We start from the raw sequence: 16213 nt of genomic DNA, 5'->3' as shown, positions 1-16213 counted from the left end.
TTCTCTCCTATAGATGTGAATGGTGTCTGTACATTTCTCCCTATAAATGTGAATGGGGTCTGTACATTTCTCCTATAGATGTGAATGGGGTCTGTACATTTTTCCTATAGATGTGAATGGGGCCTGTACATTTCTCCTCTATAGATGTGAATGGGGTCTGTACATTTTTGAACATTTTTCCTATAGATGTGAATGGGGTCTGTACATTTCTCTCCTATAGATGTGAATGGGGTCTGTACATTTCTCCCTATAGATGTGAATGGGGTCTGTACATTTCTCCTATAGATGTGAATGGGGTCTGCACATTTCTCCCTATAGATGTGAATAGGGTCTGTACATTGCTCCTATAGATGTGAATGAGGTCTGTACATTTCTCTCCTATAGATGTGAATTGAGTCTGCACATTTCTCCCTATAGATGTGAATGGGGTCTACATTTTTCCTATAGATGTGAATGGGGTCTGTACATTTCTCCTATAGATGTGAATGGGGTCTGTACATTTCTCCTATAGATGTGAATGGGGTCTGCACATTTCTCTCCACATAGATGTGAATGGGGTCTGTACATTTCTCCCTATAGATGTGAATGGGGTCTGTACATTGCTCCTATAGATGTGAATGGGGTCTGTACATTTCTCTTCTATAGATGTGAATGGTGCCTGTTCATGTTTCCCTATAGATGTGAATGGGGTCTGTACATTTCTCCCTATAGATGAGAATGGGGTCTGTACATTTCTCTCCTATAAATGTGAATGGGGTCTGTACATTTCTCCCTATAGATGTGAATGGGGTCTGTACATTTCTCCTATAGACGTGAATGGTGTCTGTACATTTCTCTCCTATAGATGTGAATGGTGTCTGTACATTTCTCTTCTATAGATGTGAATGGTGCCTGTTCATTTCTCCCTATAGATGTGAATGGGGTCTGCACATTTCTCCCTATAGATGTGAATGGGGTCTGTACATTTTTCCTATAGATGTGAATGGGGTCTGTACATTTCTCTCCTATAGATGTGAATGGGGTCTGTACATTTCTCCTCTATAGATGTGAATGGGGTCTGTACATTTCTCCTATAGATGTGAATGGGGTCTGCACATTTCTCCCTATAGATGTGAATGGGGTCTGTACATTTCTTCCTATAGATGTGAATGGGGCCTGTACATTGCTCCTATAGATGTGAATGGGGTCTGTACATTTCTCCTATAGATGTGAATGGGGTCTGTACATTTCTCTCCCCATAGATGTGAATGGGGTCTGTACATTTCTCTCCTATAGATGTGAATGGGGTCTATACATTTCTCCTATAGATGTGAATGGGGTCTATACATTTCTCCTATAGATGTGAATGGGGTCTATACATTTCTCCTATAGATGTGAATGGGGTCTATACATTTCTCCTATAGATGTGAAAGGGGTCTATACATTTCTCCTATAGATGTGAATGGGGTCTGTACATTTCTCCTATAGATGTGAATGGGGTCTGTACATTTCTCCTATAGATGTGAATGGGGTCTGTACATTTCTCCTCTATAGATGTGAATGAGGTCTGTGAATTTCTCCCCTATAGATGTGAATGGGGTTTGTACATTTTTCGTATAGATGTGAATGGGGTCTGTACATTTCTCCTATAGATGTGAATGGGGTCTGTACATTTCTCCTATACATGTGAATGGGGTCTGTACATTTCTCTCCCCATAGATGTGAATGGTGTCTGTACATTTCTCCTATAGATGTGAATGGGGTCTGTACATTTCTCCTATAGATGTAAATGGTGTCTGTACATTTTTATACATTTTTCCTATAGATGTGAATGGGGTCTGTACATTTTTATACATTTTTCCTATAGATGTGAATGGGGTCTGTACATTTCTCCTCTATAGATGTGAATGGGGTCTGCACATTTCTCTCCTATAGATGTGAATGGGGTCTGCACATTTCTCCTCTATAGATGTGAATGGGGTCTGTATATTTGTCCTATAGATGTGAATGGGGTTTGTACATTTTTCCTATAGATGTGAATGGGGTCTGTACATTTCTCCTATAGATGTGAATGGGGTGTTTACATTTCTCCTCTATAGATGTGAATGGGGTCTGTACATTTCTCTCCCCATAGATGTGAATGGGGTCTGTACATTTCTCTCCCCATAGATGTGAATGGGGTTTGTACATTTTTCCTATAGATTTGAATGGGGTCTGCACATTTCTCCTATAGATGTGAATGGGGTCTGTACATTTCTCCTCTATAGATGTGAATGGGGTCTGTACATTTCTCTCCCCATAGATGTGAATGGGGTCTGTACATTTCTCTCCCCATAGATGTGAATGGGGTCTGTACATTTCTCTCCCCATAGATGTGAATGGGGTCTGTACATTTCTCTCCCCATAGATGTGAATGGGGTCTGTACATTTCTCCTATACATGTGAATGGGGCCTGTACATTTCTCCTCTATAGATGTGAATGGGGCCAGTACATTTCTCCTCTATAGATGTGAATGGGGCCTGTACATTTTTCCTATAGATGTGAATGGGGTCTGTACATTTCTCTCCTATAGATGTGAATGGGGTCTGTACATTTCTCCTCTATAGATGTGAATGGGGTCTGTACATTTTTCCTATAGATGTGAATGGGGCCTGTACATTTCTCCTCTATAGATGTGAATGGGGTCTGTACATTTTTGTACATTTTTCCTATAGATGTGAATGGGGTCTGTACATTTCTCTCCTATAGATGTGAATGGGGTCTGCACATTTCTCCCTATAGATGTGAATGGGATCTGTACATTTCTCCCTATAGATGTGAATGGGATCTGTACATTTCTCCCTATAGATGTGAATGGGGTCTGTACATTTCTCCTATAGATGTGAATGGGGTCTGTACATTTCTCCTATAGATGTGAATGGGGTCTGTACATTTCTCCTATAGATGTGAATGGGGTCTGCACATTTTTCCTCTATAGATGTGAATGGGGTCGGTACATTTCTCCTCTATAAATGTGAATGGGGTCGGTACATTTCTCCTCTATAGATGTGAATGGGGTCTGTACATTTCTCCTCTATAGATGTGAATTGGGTCTGTACATTTCTCTCTATAGATGTGAATGGGGTCTGTACATTTCTCCTCTATAGATGTGAATGGGGTCTGTACATTTCTCCTATAGATGTGAATGGGGTCTGTCCATTTCTCTCCCCATAATGTGAATGGGGTCTGCACATTTCTCCTATAGATGTGAATGGGGTCTGTACATTTCTCTCCCCATATATGTGAATGGGGTCTGTACATTTTTCTCCCCATAGATGTGAATGGGGTCTGTACATTTCTCCTATAGATGTGAATGGGGTCTGCACATTTCTCCTATAGATATGAATGGGGTCTGTACATTTCTCTCCCCATAGATGTGAATGGGGTCTGTACATTTCTCTCCTATAGATGTGAATGGGGTCTGTACATTTCTCTCCTATAGATGTGAATGGGGTCTGTACAATTTTCCTATAGATGTGAATGGGGTCTGTACATTTCTCTCCTATAGATGTGAATGGGGTCTGCACATTTCTCCCCATAGATGTGAATGGGGTCTGTACATTTCTCCCTATAGATGTGAATGGGGTCTGTACATTGCTCCTATAGATGTGAATGGGGTCTGTACATTTCTCTCCCCATAGATGTGAATGGGGTCTGTACATTTCTCCTATAGATGTGAATGGTGTCTGTACATTTCTCTCCTATAGATGTGAATGGGGTCTGTACATTTCTCTCCTATAGATGTGAATGGGGTCTGTACATTTTTCCTATAGATGTGAATGGGGTCTGTACATTTCTCCCTATAGATGTGAATGGGGTCTGTACACTTCTCCCTATAGATGTGAATGGGGTCTGTACATTTCTCTCCTATAGATGTGAATGGGGTCTGTACATTTCTCTCCTATAGATGTGAATGGGGTCTGTACATTTTTCCTATAGATGTGAATGGGGTCTGTACATTTCTCCCTATAGATGTGAATGGGGTCTGTACATTTCTCTCCCCATAGATGTGAATGGTGTCTGTACATTTCTCTCCCCATAGATGTGAATGGGGTCTGTACATTTCTCCTATAGATCTGAATGGGGTCTGTACATTTCTCCTCTATAGATGTGACTGGGGTCTGTACATTTTTCCTATAGATGTGAATGGGGCCTGTATATTTCTCCTCTATAGATGTGAATGGGGCCTGTACATTTCTCCTCTATAGATGTGAATGGGGTCTGTACATTTTTGTACATTTTTCCTATAGATGTGAATGGGGTCTGTACATTTCTCTCCTATAGATGTGAATGGAGTCTGCACATTTCTCCCTATAGATGTGAATGGGGTCTGTACATTTCTCTTCCCATAGATGTGAATGGGGTCTGTACATTTCTCCTATAGATGTGAATGGGGTCTGTACATTTCTCCTATAGATGTGAATGGGGTCTGTACATTTCTCCTATAGATGTGAATGGGGTCTGTACATTTCTCCTCTATAGATGTGAATGGTGTCTGTTCATTTCTCCCTATAGATGTGAATGGGGTCTGTACATTTCTCCTCTATAGATGTGAATGGGGTCTGTACATTTTTGTACATTTTTCCTATAGATGTGAATGGGGTCTGTACATTTCTCTCCTATAGATGTGAATGGGGTCTGTACATTTCTCCTATAGATGTGAATGGGGTCTGTACATTTCTCCTCTATAAATGTGAATGGGGTCGGTACATTTCTCCTCTATAGATGTGAATGGGGTCTGTACATTTCTCCTCTATAAATGTGAATGGGGTCTGTACATTTCTCCTATAGATGTGAATGGGGTCGGTACATTTCTCCTCTATAGATGTGAATGGGGTCTGTACATTTCTCCTCTATAGATGTGAATGGGGTCTGTACATTTCTCCTATAGATGTGAATGGGGTCTGTACATTTCTCCTATAGATGTGAATGGGGTCTGTCCATTTCTCTCCCCATAATGTGAATGGGGTCTGCACATTTCTCCTATAGATGTGAATGGGGTCTGTACATTTCTCTCACCATATATGTGAATGGGGTCTGTACATTTTTCTCCCCATAGATGTGAATGGGGTCTGTACATTTCTCCTATAGATGTGAATGGGGTCTGCACATTTCTCCTATAGATATGAATGGGGTCTGTACATTTCTCTCCTATAGATGTGAATGGGGTCTGTACATTTCTCTCCTATAGATGTGAATGGGGTCTGCACATTTCTCCCTATAGATGTGAATGGGGTCTGTACATTTCTCTCCCCATAGATGTGAATGGGGTCTGTACATTTCTCCTCTATAGATGTGAATGGTGTCTGTTCATTTCTCCCTATAGATGTGAATGGGGTCTGTACATTTCTCCCTATAGATGTGAATGGGGTCTGTACATTTCTCCTCTATAGATGTGAATGGGGTCTGTACATTTTTGTACATTTTTCCTATAGATGTGAATGGGGTCTGTACATTTCTCTCCTATAGATGTGAATGGGGTCTGTACATTTCTCCTATAGATGTGAATGGGGTCTGCACATTTCTCCTATAGATGTGAATGGGGTCTGTACATTTCTCCTCTATAAATGTGAATGGGGTCTGTACATTTCTCCTCTATAAATGTGAATGGGGTCTGTACATTTCTCCTATAGATGTGAATGGGGTCGGTACATTTCTCCTCTATAGATGTGAATGGGGTCTGTACATTTCTCCTCTATAGATGTGAATGGGGTCTGTACATTTTTCCTATAGATGTGAATGGGGTCTGTACATTTCTCCTCTATAGATGTGAATGGGGTCGGTACATTTCTCCTCTATAGATGTGAATGGGGTCTGTACATTTCTCCTCTATAAATGTGAATGGGGTCTGTACATTTCTCCTATAGATGTGAATGGGGTCGGTACATTTCTCCTCTATAGATGTGAATGGGGTCTGTACATTTCTCCTCTATAGATGTGAATGGGGTCTGTACATTTTTCCTATAGATGTGAATGGGGTCTGTACATTTCTCCTATAGATGTGAATGGGGTCTGTCCATTTCTCTCCCCATAATGTGAATGGGGTCTGCACATTTCTCCTATAGATGTGAATGGGGTCTGTACATTTCTCTCACCATATATGTGAATGGGGTCTGTACATTTTTCTCCCCATAGATGTGAATGGGGTCTGTACATTTCTCCTATAGATGTGAATGGGGTCTGCACATTTCTCCTATAGATATGAATGGGGTCTGTACATTTCTCTCCTATAGATGTGAATGGGGTCTGTACATTTCTCTCCTATAGATGTGAATGGGGTCTGTACATTTTTCCTATAGACGTGAATGGGGTCTGTACATTTCTCTCCTATAGATGTGAATGTGGTCTGCACATTTCTCCCTATAGATGTGAATGGGGTCTGTACATTTCTCTCCCCATAGATGTGAATGGGGTCTGTACATTTCTCCTATAGATGTGAATGGTGTCTGTACATTTCTCTCCTATAGATGTGAATGGGGTCTGTACATTTCTCTCCTATAGATGTGAATGGGGTCTGTACATTTCTCCTATAGATGTGAATGGGGTCTGTACATTTCTCTCCCCATAGATGTGAATGGGGTCTGTACATTTCTCCTATAGATGTGAATGGTGTCTGTACATTTCTCTCCTATAGATGTGAATGGGGTCTGTACATTTCTCTCCTATAGATGTGAATGGGGTCTGTACATTTTTCCTATAGATGTGAATGGGGTCTGTACATTTCTCTCCTATAGATGTGAATGGGGTCTGTACATTTTTCCTATAGATGTGAATGGGGTCTGTACATTTCTCCCTATAGATGTTACATAGTTACATAGTTACATAGTTATTAAGGTTGAAGGAAGACTGTAAGTCCATCTAGTTCACCCCATAGCCTAACCTAACATGCCCTAACACAGAGGTCCCCAACCTTTTTTGCACCAGGGACCGGCTTGAAGCAAGACCAGTTTTCCATGGCCCGGTGGGGGTGGGGCAGGGGCGGGGCTTTGGTCATATGGGGGTGGGGTTATGGAGGGATGGAGCTTAGTGCATACTTATCATATAATTATGACATTTATAATGAGAATGTGATTCAACTTACCATAGGTTCAGAATGAGTGGGAGCACCATGCTTGTTTCCCTGGTGCTCTGCACCATTATTGCCCCATAGCTGTGCCATATAGTGCTCTGCACCGTTTATTATTGCCCCATAGCTGTGCCATACAGTGCTCTGCACTGTTTATTATTGCCCCATAGCTGTGCCATACAGTGCTCTGCACCATTATTGCCCCATAGCTGTGCCGTATAGTGCTCTGCACCATTATTGCCCCATAGCTGTGCTATACAGTGCTCTGCACCGTTCATTATTGCCCCATAGCTGTGCCATGTAGTGCTCTGCACCGTTCATTATTGCCCCATAGCTGTGCCATGTAGTGCTCTGCACCGTTCATTATTGCCCCATAGCTGTGCCATATAGTGCTCTGCACCATTATTGCCCCATAGCTGTGCCATACAGTGCTCTGCACCATTATTGCCCCATAGCTGTGCCATACAGTGCTCTGCACCATTATTGCCCCATAGCTGTGCCATATAGTGCTCTGCACCATTATTGCCCCATAGCTGTGCCATACAGTGCTCTGCACCATTATTGCCCCATAGCTGTGCCATATAATGCTCTGCACCATTGCCCCATAGCTGTGCCATATAGTGCTCTGCACCATTGCCCCATAGCTGTGCCATATAGTGCTCTGCACCATTGCCCCATAGCTGTGCCATACAGTGCTCTGCACCGTTTATTATTGCCCCATAGCTGTGCCATACAGTGCTCTGCACCGTTGCCCCATAGCTGTGCCATATAGTGCTCTGCACCGTCCATTATTGTCCCATAGCCGTGCTGCTGCTGCAATAAAAATAATAAAACACATACTCACCTCTCTTGCTTGCAGCTCCTCGGCGCCATCTTCCCGGCGTCTCTCCGCACTGACTGATCAGGCAGAGGGCGGCGCGCACACTATATGCGTCATCGCGCCCTCTGACCTGCAGTCAGTGCGGAGAGAGAGACGCCGGGAAGATGGAGACAGCGCCCGGCGTGTGGAACGAGGATAGGTGAATATGTAATACTTACCTGCTCCCGGCGTCCCGCTCCTTCCCCCGGACAGCTGGTCTTCGGTGCCGCAGCCTCTTTCTCTATCAGCGGTCACCGGCACCGCTGATTAGAGAAATGAATTATGCGGCTCCGCCCCTATGGGAGGTGGAGCAGCCTATTAATTTCTCTAATGAGCGGTCCCACGTGACCGCTGAACAGGGGCGCCGCGGACCGGCTGAAAAACCCCAACGGCCCGGTCCTGGTCCGCGGACCGGCGGTTGGGGACCTCTGCCCTAACATGTTGATCCAGGGGAAGGCAAAAAACCCCCATGTGGCAAAGAGTAACTCCACCATGGGGAAAAAAATTCCTTCCCGACTCCACATACGGCAATCAGACTAGTTCCCTGGATCAACGCCCTATCAAGGAATCTAGTGTATATACCCTGTAACATTATACTTTTCCAGAAAGGTATCCAGTCCCCTCTTAAATTTAAGTAATGAATCACTCATTACAACATCATACGGCAGAGAGTTCCATAGTCTCACTGCTCTTACAGTAAAGAACCCGCGTCTGTTATTATGCTTAAACCTTCTTTCCTCCAGACGTAGAGGATGCCCCCTTGTCCCTGTCTCAGGTCTATGATTAAAAAGATCATCAGAAAGGTCTTTGTACTGTCCCCTCATATATTTATACATTAACATAAGATCACCCCTTAGTCTTCGTTTTTCCAGACTAAATAGCCCCAAGTGTAATAACCTATCTTGGTATTGCAGACCCCCCAGTCCTCTAATAACCTTGGTCGCTCTTCTCTGCACCCGCTCCAGTTCAGCTATGTCTTTCTTATACACCGGAGACCAGAACTGTGCACAGTATTCTAAGTGTGGTCGAACTAGTGACTTGTATAGAGGTAAAATTATGTTCTCCTCATGAGCATCTATGCCTCTTTTAATGCATCCCATTATTTTATTTGCATTTGTAGCAGCTGCCTGACACTGGCCACTGAATATGAGTTTGTCATCCACCCATACACCCAGGTCTTTTTCATTGACGGTTTTGCCCAGAGTTTTAGAATTAAGCACATAGTTATACATCTTATTACTTCTACCCAAGTGCATGACCTTACATTTATCCCCATTAAAGCTCATTTGCCATTTATCAGCCCAAGCTTCTAGTTTACATAAATCATCCTGTAATATAAAATTGTCCTCCCCTGTATTGATTACCCTGCAGAGTTTAGTGTCATCTGCAAATATTGAAATTCTACTCTGAATGCCCCCTACAAGGTCATTAATAAATATGTTAAAAAGAAGAGGGCCCAATACTGACCCCTGTGGTACCCCACTGCTAACCGTGACCCAGTCCGAGTGTGCTCCATTAATAACCACCCTTTGTTTCCTATCCCTGAGCCAGCTCTCAACCCACTTACACATATTTTCCCCTATCCCCATTACTCTCATTTTATGTAACAACCTTTTGTGTGGCACCGTATCAAAAGCTTTGGAAAAGTCCATATATACTACGTCCACTAAATGGGGTCTGTACAATGTGAATGGGGTCTGTACATTTCTCTCCCCATAGATGTGAATGGTGTCTGTACATTTCTCCTATAGATGTGAATGGGGTCTGTACATTTCTCCTATAGATCTGAATGGGGTCTGTACATTTCTCCTCTATAAATGTGAATGGGGTCGGTACATTTCTCCTCTATAGATGTGAATGGGGTCTGTACATTTCTCCTCTATAGATGTGAATGGGGTCTGTACATTTTTCCTATAGATGTGAATGGTGTCTGTACATTTTTCTCCCCATAGATGTGAATGGGGTCTGCACATTTCTCCTATAGATGTGAATGGGGTCTGTACATTTCTCCTATAGATGTGAATGGGGTCTGTACATTTTTCCTATAGATGTGAATGGGGCCTGTACATTTCTCTCCTATAGATGTGAATGGGGTCTGTACATTTCTCTCCTATAGATGTGAATGGGGTCTGTACATTTCTCCTATAGATGTGAATGGGGTCTGTACATTTCTCCCCATAGATGTGAATGGGGTCTGTACATTTCTCTCCTATAGATGTGAATGCGGTCTGTACATTGCTCCTATAGATGTGAATGGGGTCTGTACATTTCTCCCTATAGATGTGAATGGGGTCTGCATATTTCTCCTATAGATGTGAATAGGGTCTGTACATTTCTCCTATAGATGTGAATTGGGTCTGTACATTGCTCCTATAGATGTGAATGGGGTCTGTACATTTCTCCTCTATAGATGTGAATTGGGTCTGTACATTTCTCCCTATAGATGTGAATGGGGTCTGTACATTTCTCCTCTATAGATGTGAATGGGGTCTGTACATTTCTCCTATAGATGTGAATGGGGTCTGTCCATTTCTCTCCCCATAATGTGAATGGGGTCTGCACATTTCTCCTATAGATGTGAATGGGGTCTGTACATTTCTCTCCCCATATATGTGAATGGGGTCTGTACATTTTTCTCCCCATAGATGTGAATGGGGTCTGTACATTTCTCCTATAGATGTGAATGGGGTCTGCACATTTCTCCTATAGATATGAATGGGGTCTGCACATTTCTCTCCCCATAGATGTGAATGGGGTCTGTACATTTCTCTCCTATAGATGTGAATGGGGTCTGTACATTTCTCTCCTATAGATGTGAATGGGGTCTGTACATTTTTCCTATAGATGTGAATGGGGTCTGTACATTTCTCTCCTATAGATGTGAATGGGGTCTGCACATTTCTCCCCATAGATGTGAATGGGGTCTGTACATTTCTCCCTATAGATGTGAATGGGGTCTGTACATTGCTCCTATAGATGTGAATGGGGTCTGTACATTTCTCTCCTATAGATGTGAATGGAGTCTGCACATTTCTCCCTATAGATGTGAATGGGGTCTGCACATTTCTCTCCCCATAGATGTGAATGGGGTCTGTACATTTCTCCTATAGATGTGAATGGTGTCTGTACATTTCTCTCCTATAGATGTGAATGGTGTCTGTTCATTTCTCCCTATAGATGTGAATGGGGTCTGTACATTTTTGTACATTTTTCCTATAGATGTGAATGGGGTCTGTAAATTTCTCTCCTATAGATGTGAATGGTGTCTGTTCATTTCTCCCTATAGATGTGAATGGGGTCTGTACATTTCTCCCTATAGATGTGAATGGGGTCTGTACATTTCTCCTCTATAGATGTGAATGGGGTCTGTACATTTTTCCTATAGATGTGAATGGGGCCTGTACATTTCTCCTCTATAGATGTGAATGCGGTCTGTACATTTTTGTACATTTTTCCTATAGATTTGAATGGGGTCTGTACATTTCTCTCCTATAGATGTGAATGGGGTCTGTACATTTCTCCCTATAGATGTGAATGGGGTCTGTACATTTCTCCTATAGATGTGAATGGTGTCTGTACATTTATATCCTATAGATGTGAATGGTGTCTGTACAGTTATCTCCTATAGATGTGAATGGGGTCTGTACATTTCTCCCTATAGATGTGAATGGGGTCTGTACATTTCTCCTCTATAGATGTGAATGGGGTCTGTACATTTCTCTCCCCATAGATGTGAATGGGGTCTGTACATTTCTCTCCCCATAGATGTGAATGGTGTCTGTACATTTCTCCTATAGATGTGAATGGGGTCTGTACATTTCTCCTATAGATGTGAATGGTGTCTGTACATTTCTCTCCCCATAGATGTGAATGGGGTCTGTACATTTCTCTCCCCATAGATGTGAATGGTGTCTGTACATTTCTCCTATAGATGTGAATGGCGTCTGTACATTTTTCCTATAGATGTGAATGGTGTCTGTACATTTCTCCCTATAGATGTGAATGGGGTCTGTACATTTCTCCCTATAGATGTGAATGGGGTCTGTACATTTTTCTCCTTTAGATGTGAATGGGGTCTGTACATTTCTCTCCTATAGATGTGAATGGTGTCTGTTCATTTCTCCCTATAGATGTGAATGGGGTCTGTACATTTTTCCTATAGATGTGAATGGGGCCTGTACATTTCTCCTCTATAGATGTGAATGGTGTCTGTACATTTTTCCTATAGATGTGAATGGGGTCTGTACATTTCTCTCCTATAGATGTGAATGGGGTCTGTACATTTCTCCCTATAGATGTGAATGGGGTCTGTACATTTCTCCTATAGATGTGAATGGTGTCTGTACATTTATCTCCTATAGATGTGAATGGTGTCTGTAATAATAATAATAATATAATAATAATAATTTTATTTATATAGCGCCAACATATTCCGCAGCGCTTTACAACTTATAGAGGGGACTTATACAGACAACAGACATTACAGCATAACAGAAATCACAGTTCAAAACAGATACCAGGAGGAATGAGGGCCCTGCTGCTCGCAAGCTTACAATCTATGAGGAAAAGGGGAGACACGAGAGGTGGATGGTAACAATTGCTTTAGTTATTTGGACCAGCCATAGTGTAAGGCTCGGGTGTTCATGTAAAGCTGCATGAACCAGTTAACTGCCTAAGTATGTAACAGTACAGACACAGAGGCTATTAACTGCATAAAGTGTATGAGAACATGATGGAGGAACGTGATTATGTTGTTGTTTTTTTATTAGGCCACACAGGGATAATTAGGTTAATGCGTTGAGGCGGTAGGCCAATCTGAACAAATGAGTTTTTAGTGCACGCTTAAAACTGTGGGGATTGGGGATTAATTGTATTAACCTAGGTAGTGCATTCCAAAGAATCGGCGCCGCACGTGTAAAGTCTTGGAGACGGGAGTGGGAGGTTCTGATTATTGAGGATGCTAACCTGAGGTCATTAGCAGAGCGGAGGGCACGGGTAGGTTGGTAGACTGAGACCAGAGAGGAGATGTAGGGTGGTGCTGAGCCATGGAGTGCTTTGTGGATGAGGGTAGTAGTTTTGTACTGGATTCTGGATTGGATGGGTAGCCAGTGTAATGACTGGCACAAGGTAGAGGCATCGGTGTAACGGTTGGCGAGGAATATGATCCTGGCAGCAGCATTCAGGACAGATTGGAGCGGGGAGAGCGGGTCTGTACATTTCTCCTATAGATGTGAATGGGGTCTGTACATTTTTCCTATAGATGTGAATGGGGCCTGCACATTTCTCCTCTATAAATGTGAATGGGGTCTGTACATTTCTCTCCCCATAGATGTGAATGGGGTCTGTACATTTCTCTCCCCATAGATGTGAATGGGGTCTGTACATTTCTCTCCCCATAGATGTGAATGGGGTCTGTACATTTCTCCTATAGATGTGAATGGCGTCTGTACATTTCTCCTATAGATGTGAATGGGGTCTGTACATTTCTCTCCCCATAAATGTGAATGGGGTCTGTACATTTCTCTCCCCATAGATGTGAATGGGGTCTGTACATTTCTCTCCTATAGATGTGAATGGGGTCTGTACATTTCTCCTATAGATGTGAAGGGGGTCTGCACATTTCTCCTATAGATGTGAATGGGTTCTGTACATTTCTCCCTATAGATGTGAATAGGGTCTGTACATTTCTCCTATAGATGTGAATGGGGTCTGTACATTTTTCCTATAGATGTGAATGGGGTCTGTACATTTCTCTCCTATAGATGTGAATGGGGTCTGCACATTTCTCCTATAGATGTGAATGGGGTCTGTACATTTCTCCTATAGATGTGAATGGGGTCTGTACATTTCTCTCCTATAGATGTGAATGGGGTCTGCACATTTCTCCTATAGATGTGAATGGGGTCTGTACATTTCTCCCTATAGATGTGAATGGGGTCTGTACATTTCTCCTATAGATGTGAATGGGGTCTGCACATTTCTCCTATAGATGTGAATGGGGTCTGTACATTTCTCCTATAGATGTGAATGGGGTCTGTACATTTCTCCTATAGATGTGAATGGGGTCTGTACATTTCTCTCCTATAGATGTGAATGGGGTCTGTTCATTTCTCCTATAGATGTGAATGGGGTCTGTACATTTCTCCTATAGATGTGAATGGGGTCTGTACATTTCTCCCCATAGATGTGAATGGGGTCTGTACATTTCTCCTACAGATGTGAATGGGGTCTGTACATTGCTCCTATAGATGTGAATGGGGTCTGTACATTTCTCCCTATAGATGTGAATGGGGTCTGCACATTTCTCCTATAGATGTGAATAGGGTCTGTACATTTCTCCCTATAGATGTGAATGGGGTCTGTACATTTCTCCCTATAGATGTGAATGGGGTCTGCACATTTCTCCTACAGATGTGAATAGGGTCTGTACATTTCTCCTATAGATGTGAATGGGGTCTGTACATTGCTCCTATAGATGTGAATGGGGTCTGTACATTTCTCCCTATAGATGTGAATGGGGTCTGCACATTTCTCCTATAGATGTGAATGGGGTCTGTACATTTCTCCTATAGATGTGAATGGGGTCTGTACATTGCTCCTATAGATGTGAATGGGGTCTGTACATTTCTCCCCATAGATGTGAATGGGGTCTGTACATTTCTCTCCTATAGATGTGAATGGAGTCTGCACATTTCTCTCTATAGATGTGAATGGGGTCTGTACATTTCTCCCTATAGATGTGAATGGGGTCTGTACATTTCTCTCCCCATAGATGTGAATGGGGTCTGTACATTTCTCCTATAGATGTGAATGGGGTCTGTACATTTCTCCTCTATAGATGTGAATGGGGTCTGTACATTTCTGCTATAGATGTGAATGGGGTCTGTACATTTCTCCTATAGATGTGAATGGGGTCTGTACATTTCTGCTATAGATGTGAATGGGGTCTGTACATTTCTCCTATAGATGTGAATGGGGTCTGTACATTTCTCCTATAGATGTGAATGGGGTCTGTACATTTCTCCTATAGATGTGAATGGGGTCTGTACATTTCTCCCTATAGATGTGAATGGGGTCTGTACATTTCTCTCCTATAGATGTGAATGGAGTCTGCACATTTCTCTCTATAGATGTGAATGGGGTCTGTACATTTCTCCCTATAGATGTGAATGGGGTCTGTACATTTTTCCTATAGATGTGAATGGGGTCTGTACATTTCTCTCCCCATAGATGTGAATGGGGTCTGTACATTTCTCCTATAGATGTGAATGGGGTCTGTACATTTCTCCTCTATAGATGTGAATGGGGTCTGTACATTTCTGCTATAGATGTGAATGGGGTCTGTACATTTCTCCTATAGATGTGAATGGGGTCTGTACATTTCTGCTATAGATGTGAATGGGGTCTGTACATTTCTCCTATAGATGTGAATGGGGTCTGTACATTTCTCCTATAGATGTGAATGGGGTCTGTACATTTCTCCTATAGATGTGAATGGGGTCTGTACATTTCTCCCTATAGATGTGAATGGGGTCTTAATTGCTTCCCCCTCAGCCTCTGGAGAATCTACAAATTCCCACAACCCCCTGCGGCCTCTCACCTGACACATAACACGGGGTGCAGGAGCCGAGTCTCCTCCGTTTCTCCTCCGTATACGTCGCCTGACACCCGAGGTAACAACTCTCTCCCACACTGCTGGCACAGCTGAAGGACCTGCGATGACGTCAGCACCATGTGACCAGGCGCGTAATGACAGGCGCTTCCTGGAGCATGCCGGAAGTGACGTAATAATGACTGGACCCTGCCAACAGTAAAGATGGTGGAGGCTAAATACCAGAGAAGGAGACATCGTCTGACGTCACAGAGTCACGTGACAGCGTGGAGCTGCAGGTGGTTTAATCTGTGTGCAGCATGCCGGAAAGTGAGGGGGTAGATCTGAGGTGTATGGGGGAGATCTGAGGTATATGGGGGGAGATCTGAGGTATATGGGGGGAGATCGGAGGTATATGGGGGGAGATCTGAGGTATAGGGGGAGATCTGAGGTATATGGAGGGAGATCGGAGGTAAATTGGGGGAGATCTGAGGTATATGGGGGAGATCTGAGGTATATGGGGGGAGATCGGAGGTAAATTGGGGGTAGATCTGAGTTATATGGGGGAGGAGATCAGAGTTATATGGGGGGAGATCTGAGGTATATGGGGGAGATCTGAGGTATATGGGGGGAGATCGGAGGTAAATTGGGGGTAGATCTGAGGTATATGGGGGGAGA

General features: G+C 43.0%; 1 protein-coding gene across 7 annotated transcripts in view; it reads right to left on the bottom strand.

Annotated features, from left to right (window-relative positions):
* LOC143783200 (uncharacterized) overlaps positions 1-15747 on the bottom strand; it is a 128163-nt gene extending 112416 nt beyond the window's left edge. For 5 of the 7 annotated variants that reach the window (XR_013217119.1, XM_077271612.1, XM_077271614.1 and 2 more), the window contains exon 1: positions 15545-15740. Coding sequence is in view for 4 of the 7 variants with exons in the window: in XM_077271612.1 (XP_077127727.1) it covers positions 15545-15553 (9 nt within the window). In the remaining 3 variants the exon portion in view is untranslated. Of the gene's footprint in view, positions 1-15544 lie in introns of all 7 variants that reach the window. The other 2 variants (XM_077271616.1, XM_077271620.1) reach the window with 2 other exon arrangements.
* Between the last annotated feature and the right edge of the window lie 466 nt (positions 15748-16213).

Source organism: Ranitomeya variabilis, chromosome 6 (genome assembly GCF_051348905.1).
Source record: "Ranitomeya variabilis isolate aRanVar5 chromosome 6, aRanVar5.hap1, whole genome shotgun sequence".
Classification (NCBI taxonomy): Eukaryota; Metazoa; Chordata; class Amphibia; order Anura; family Dendrobatidae; genus Ranitomeya; species Ranitomeya variabilis.
This window is presented reverse-complemented; position numbering and strand designations above follow the sequence as displayed.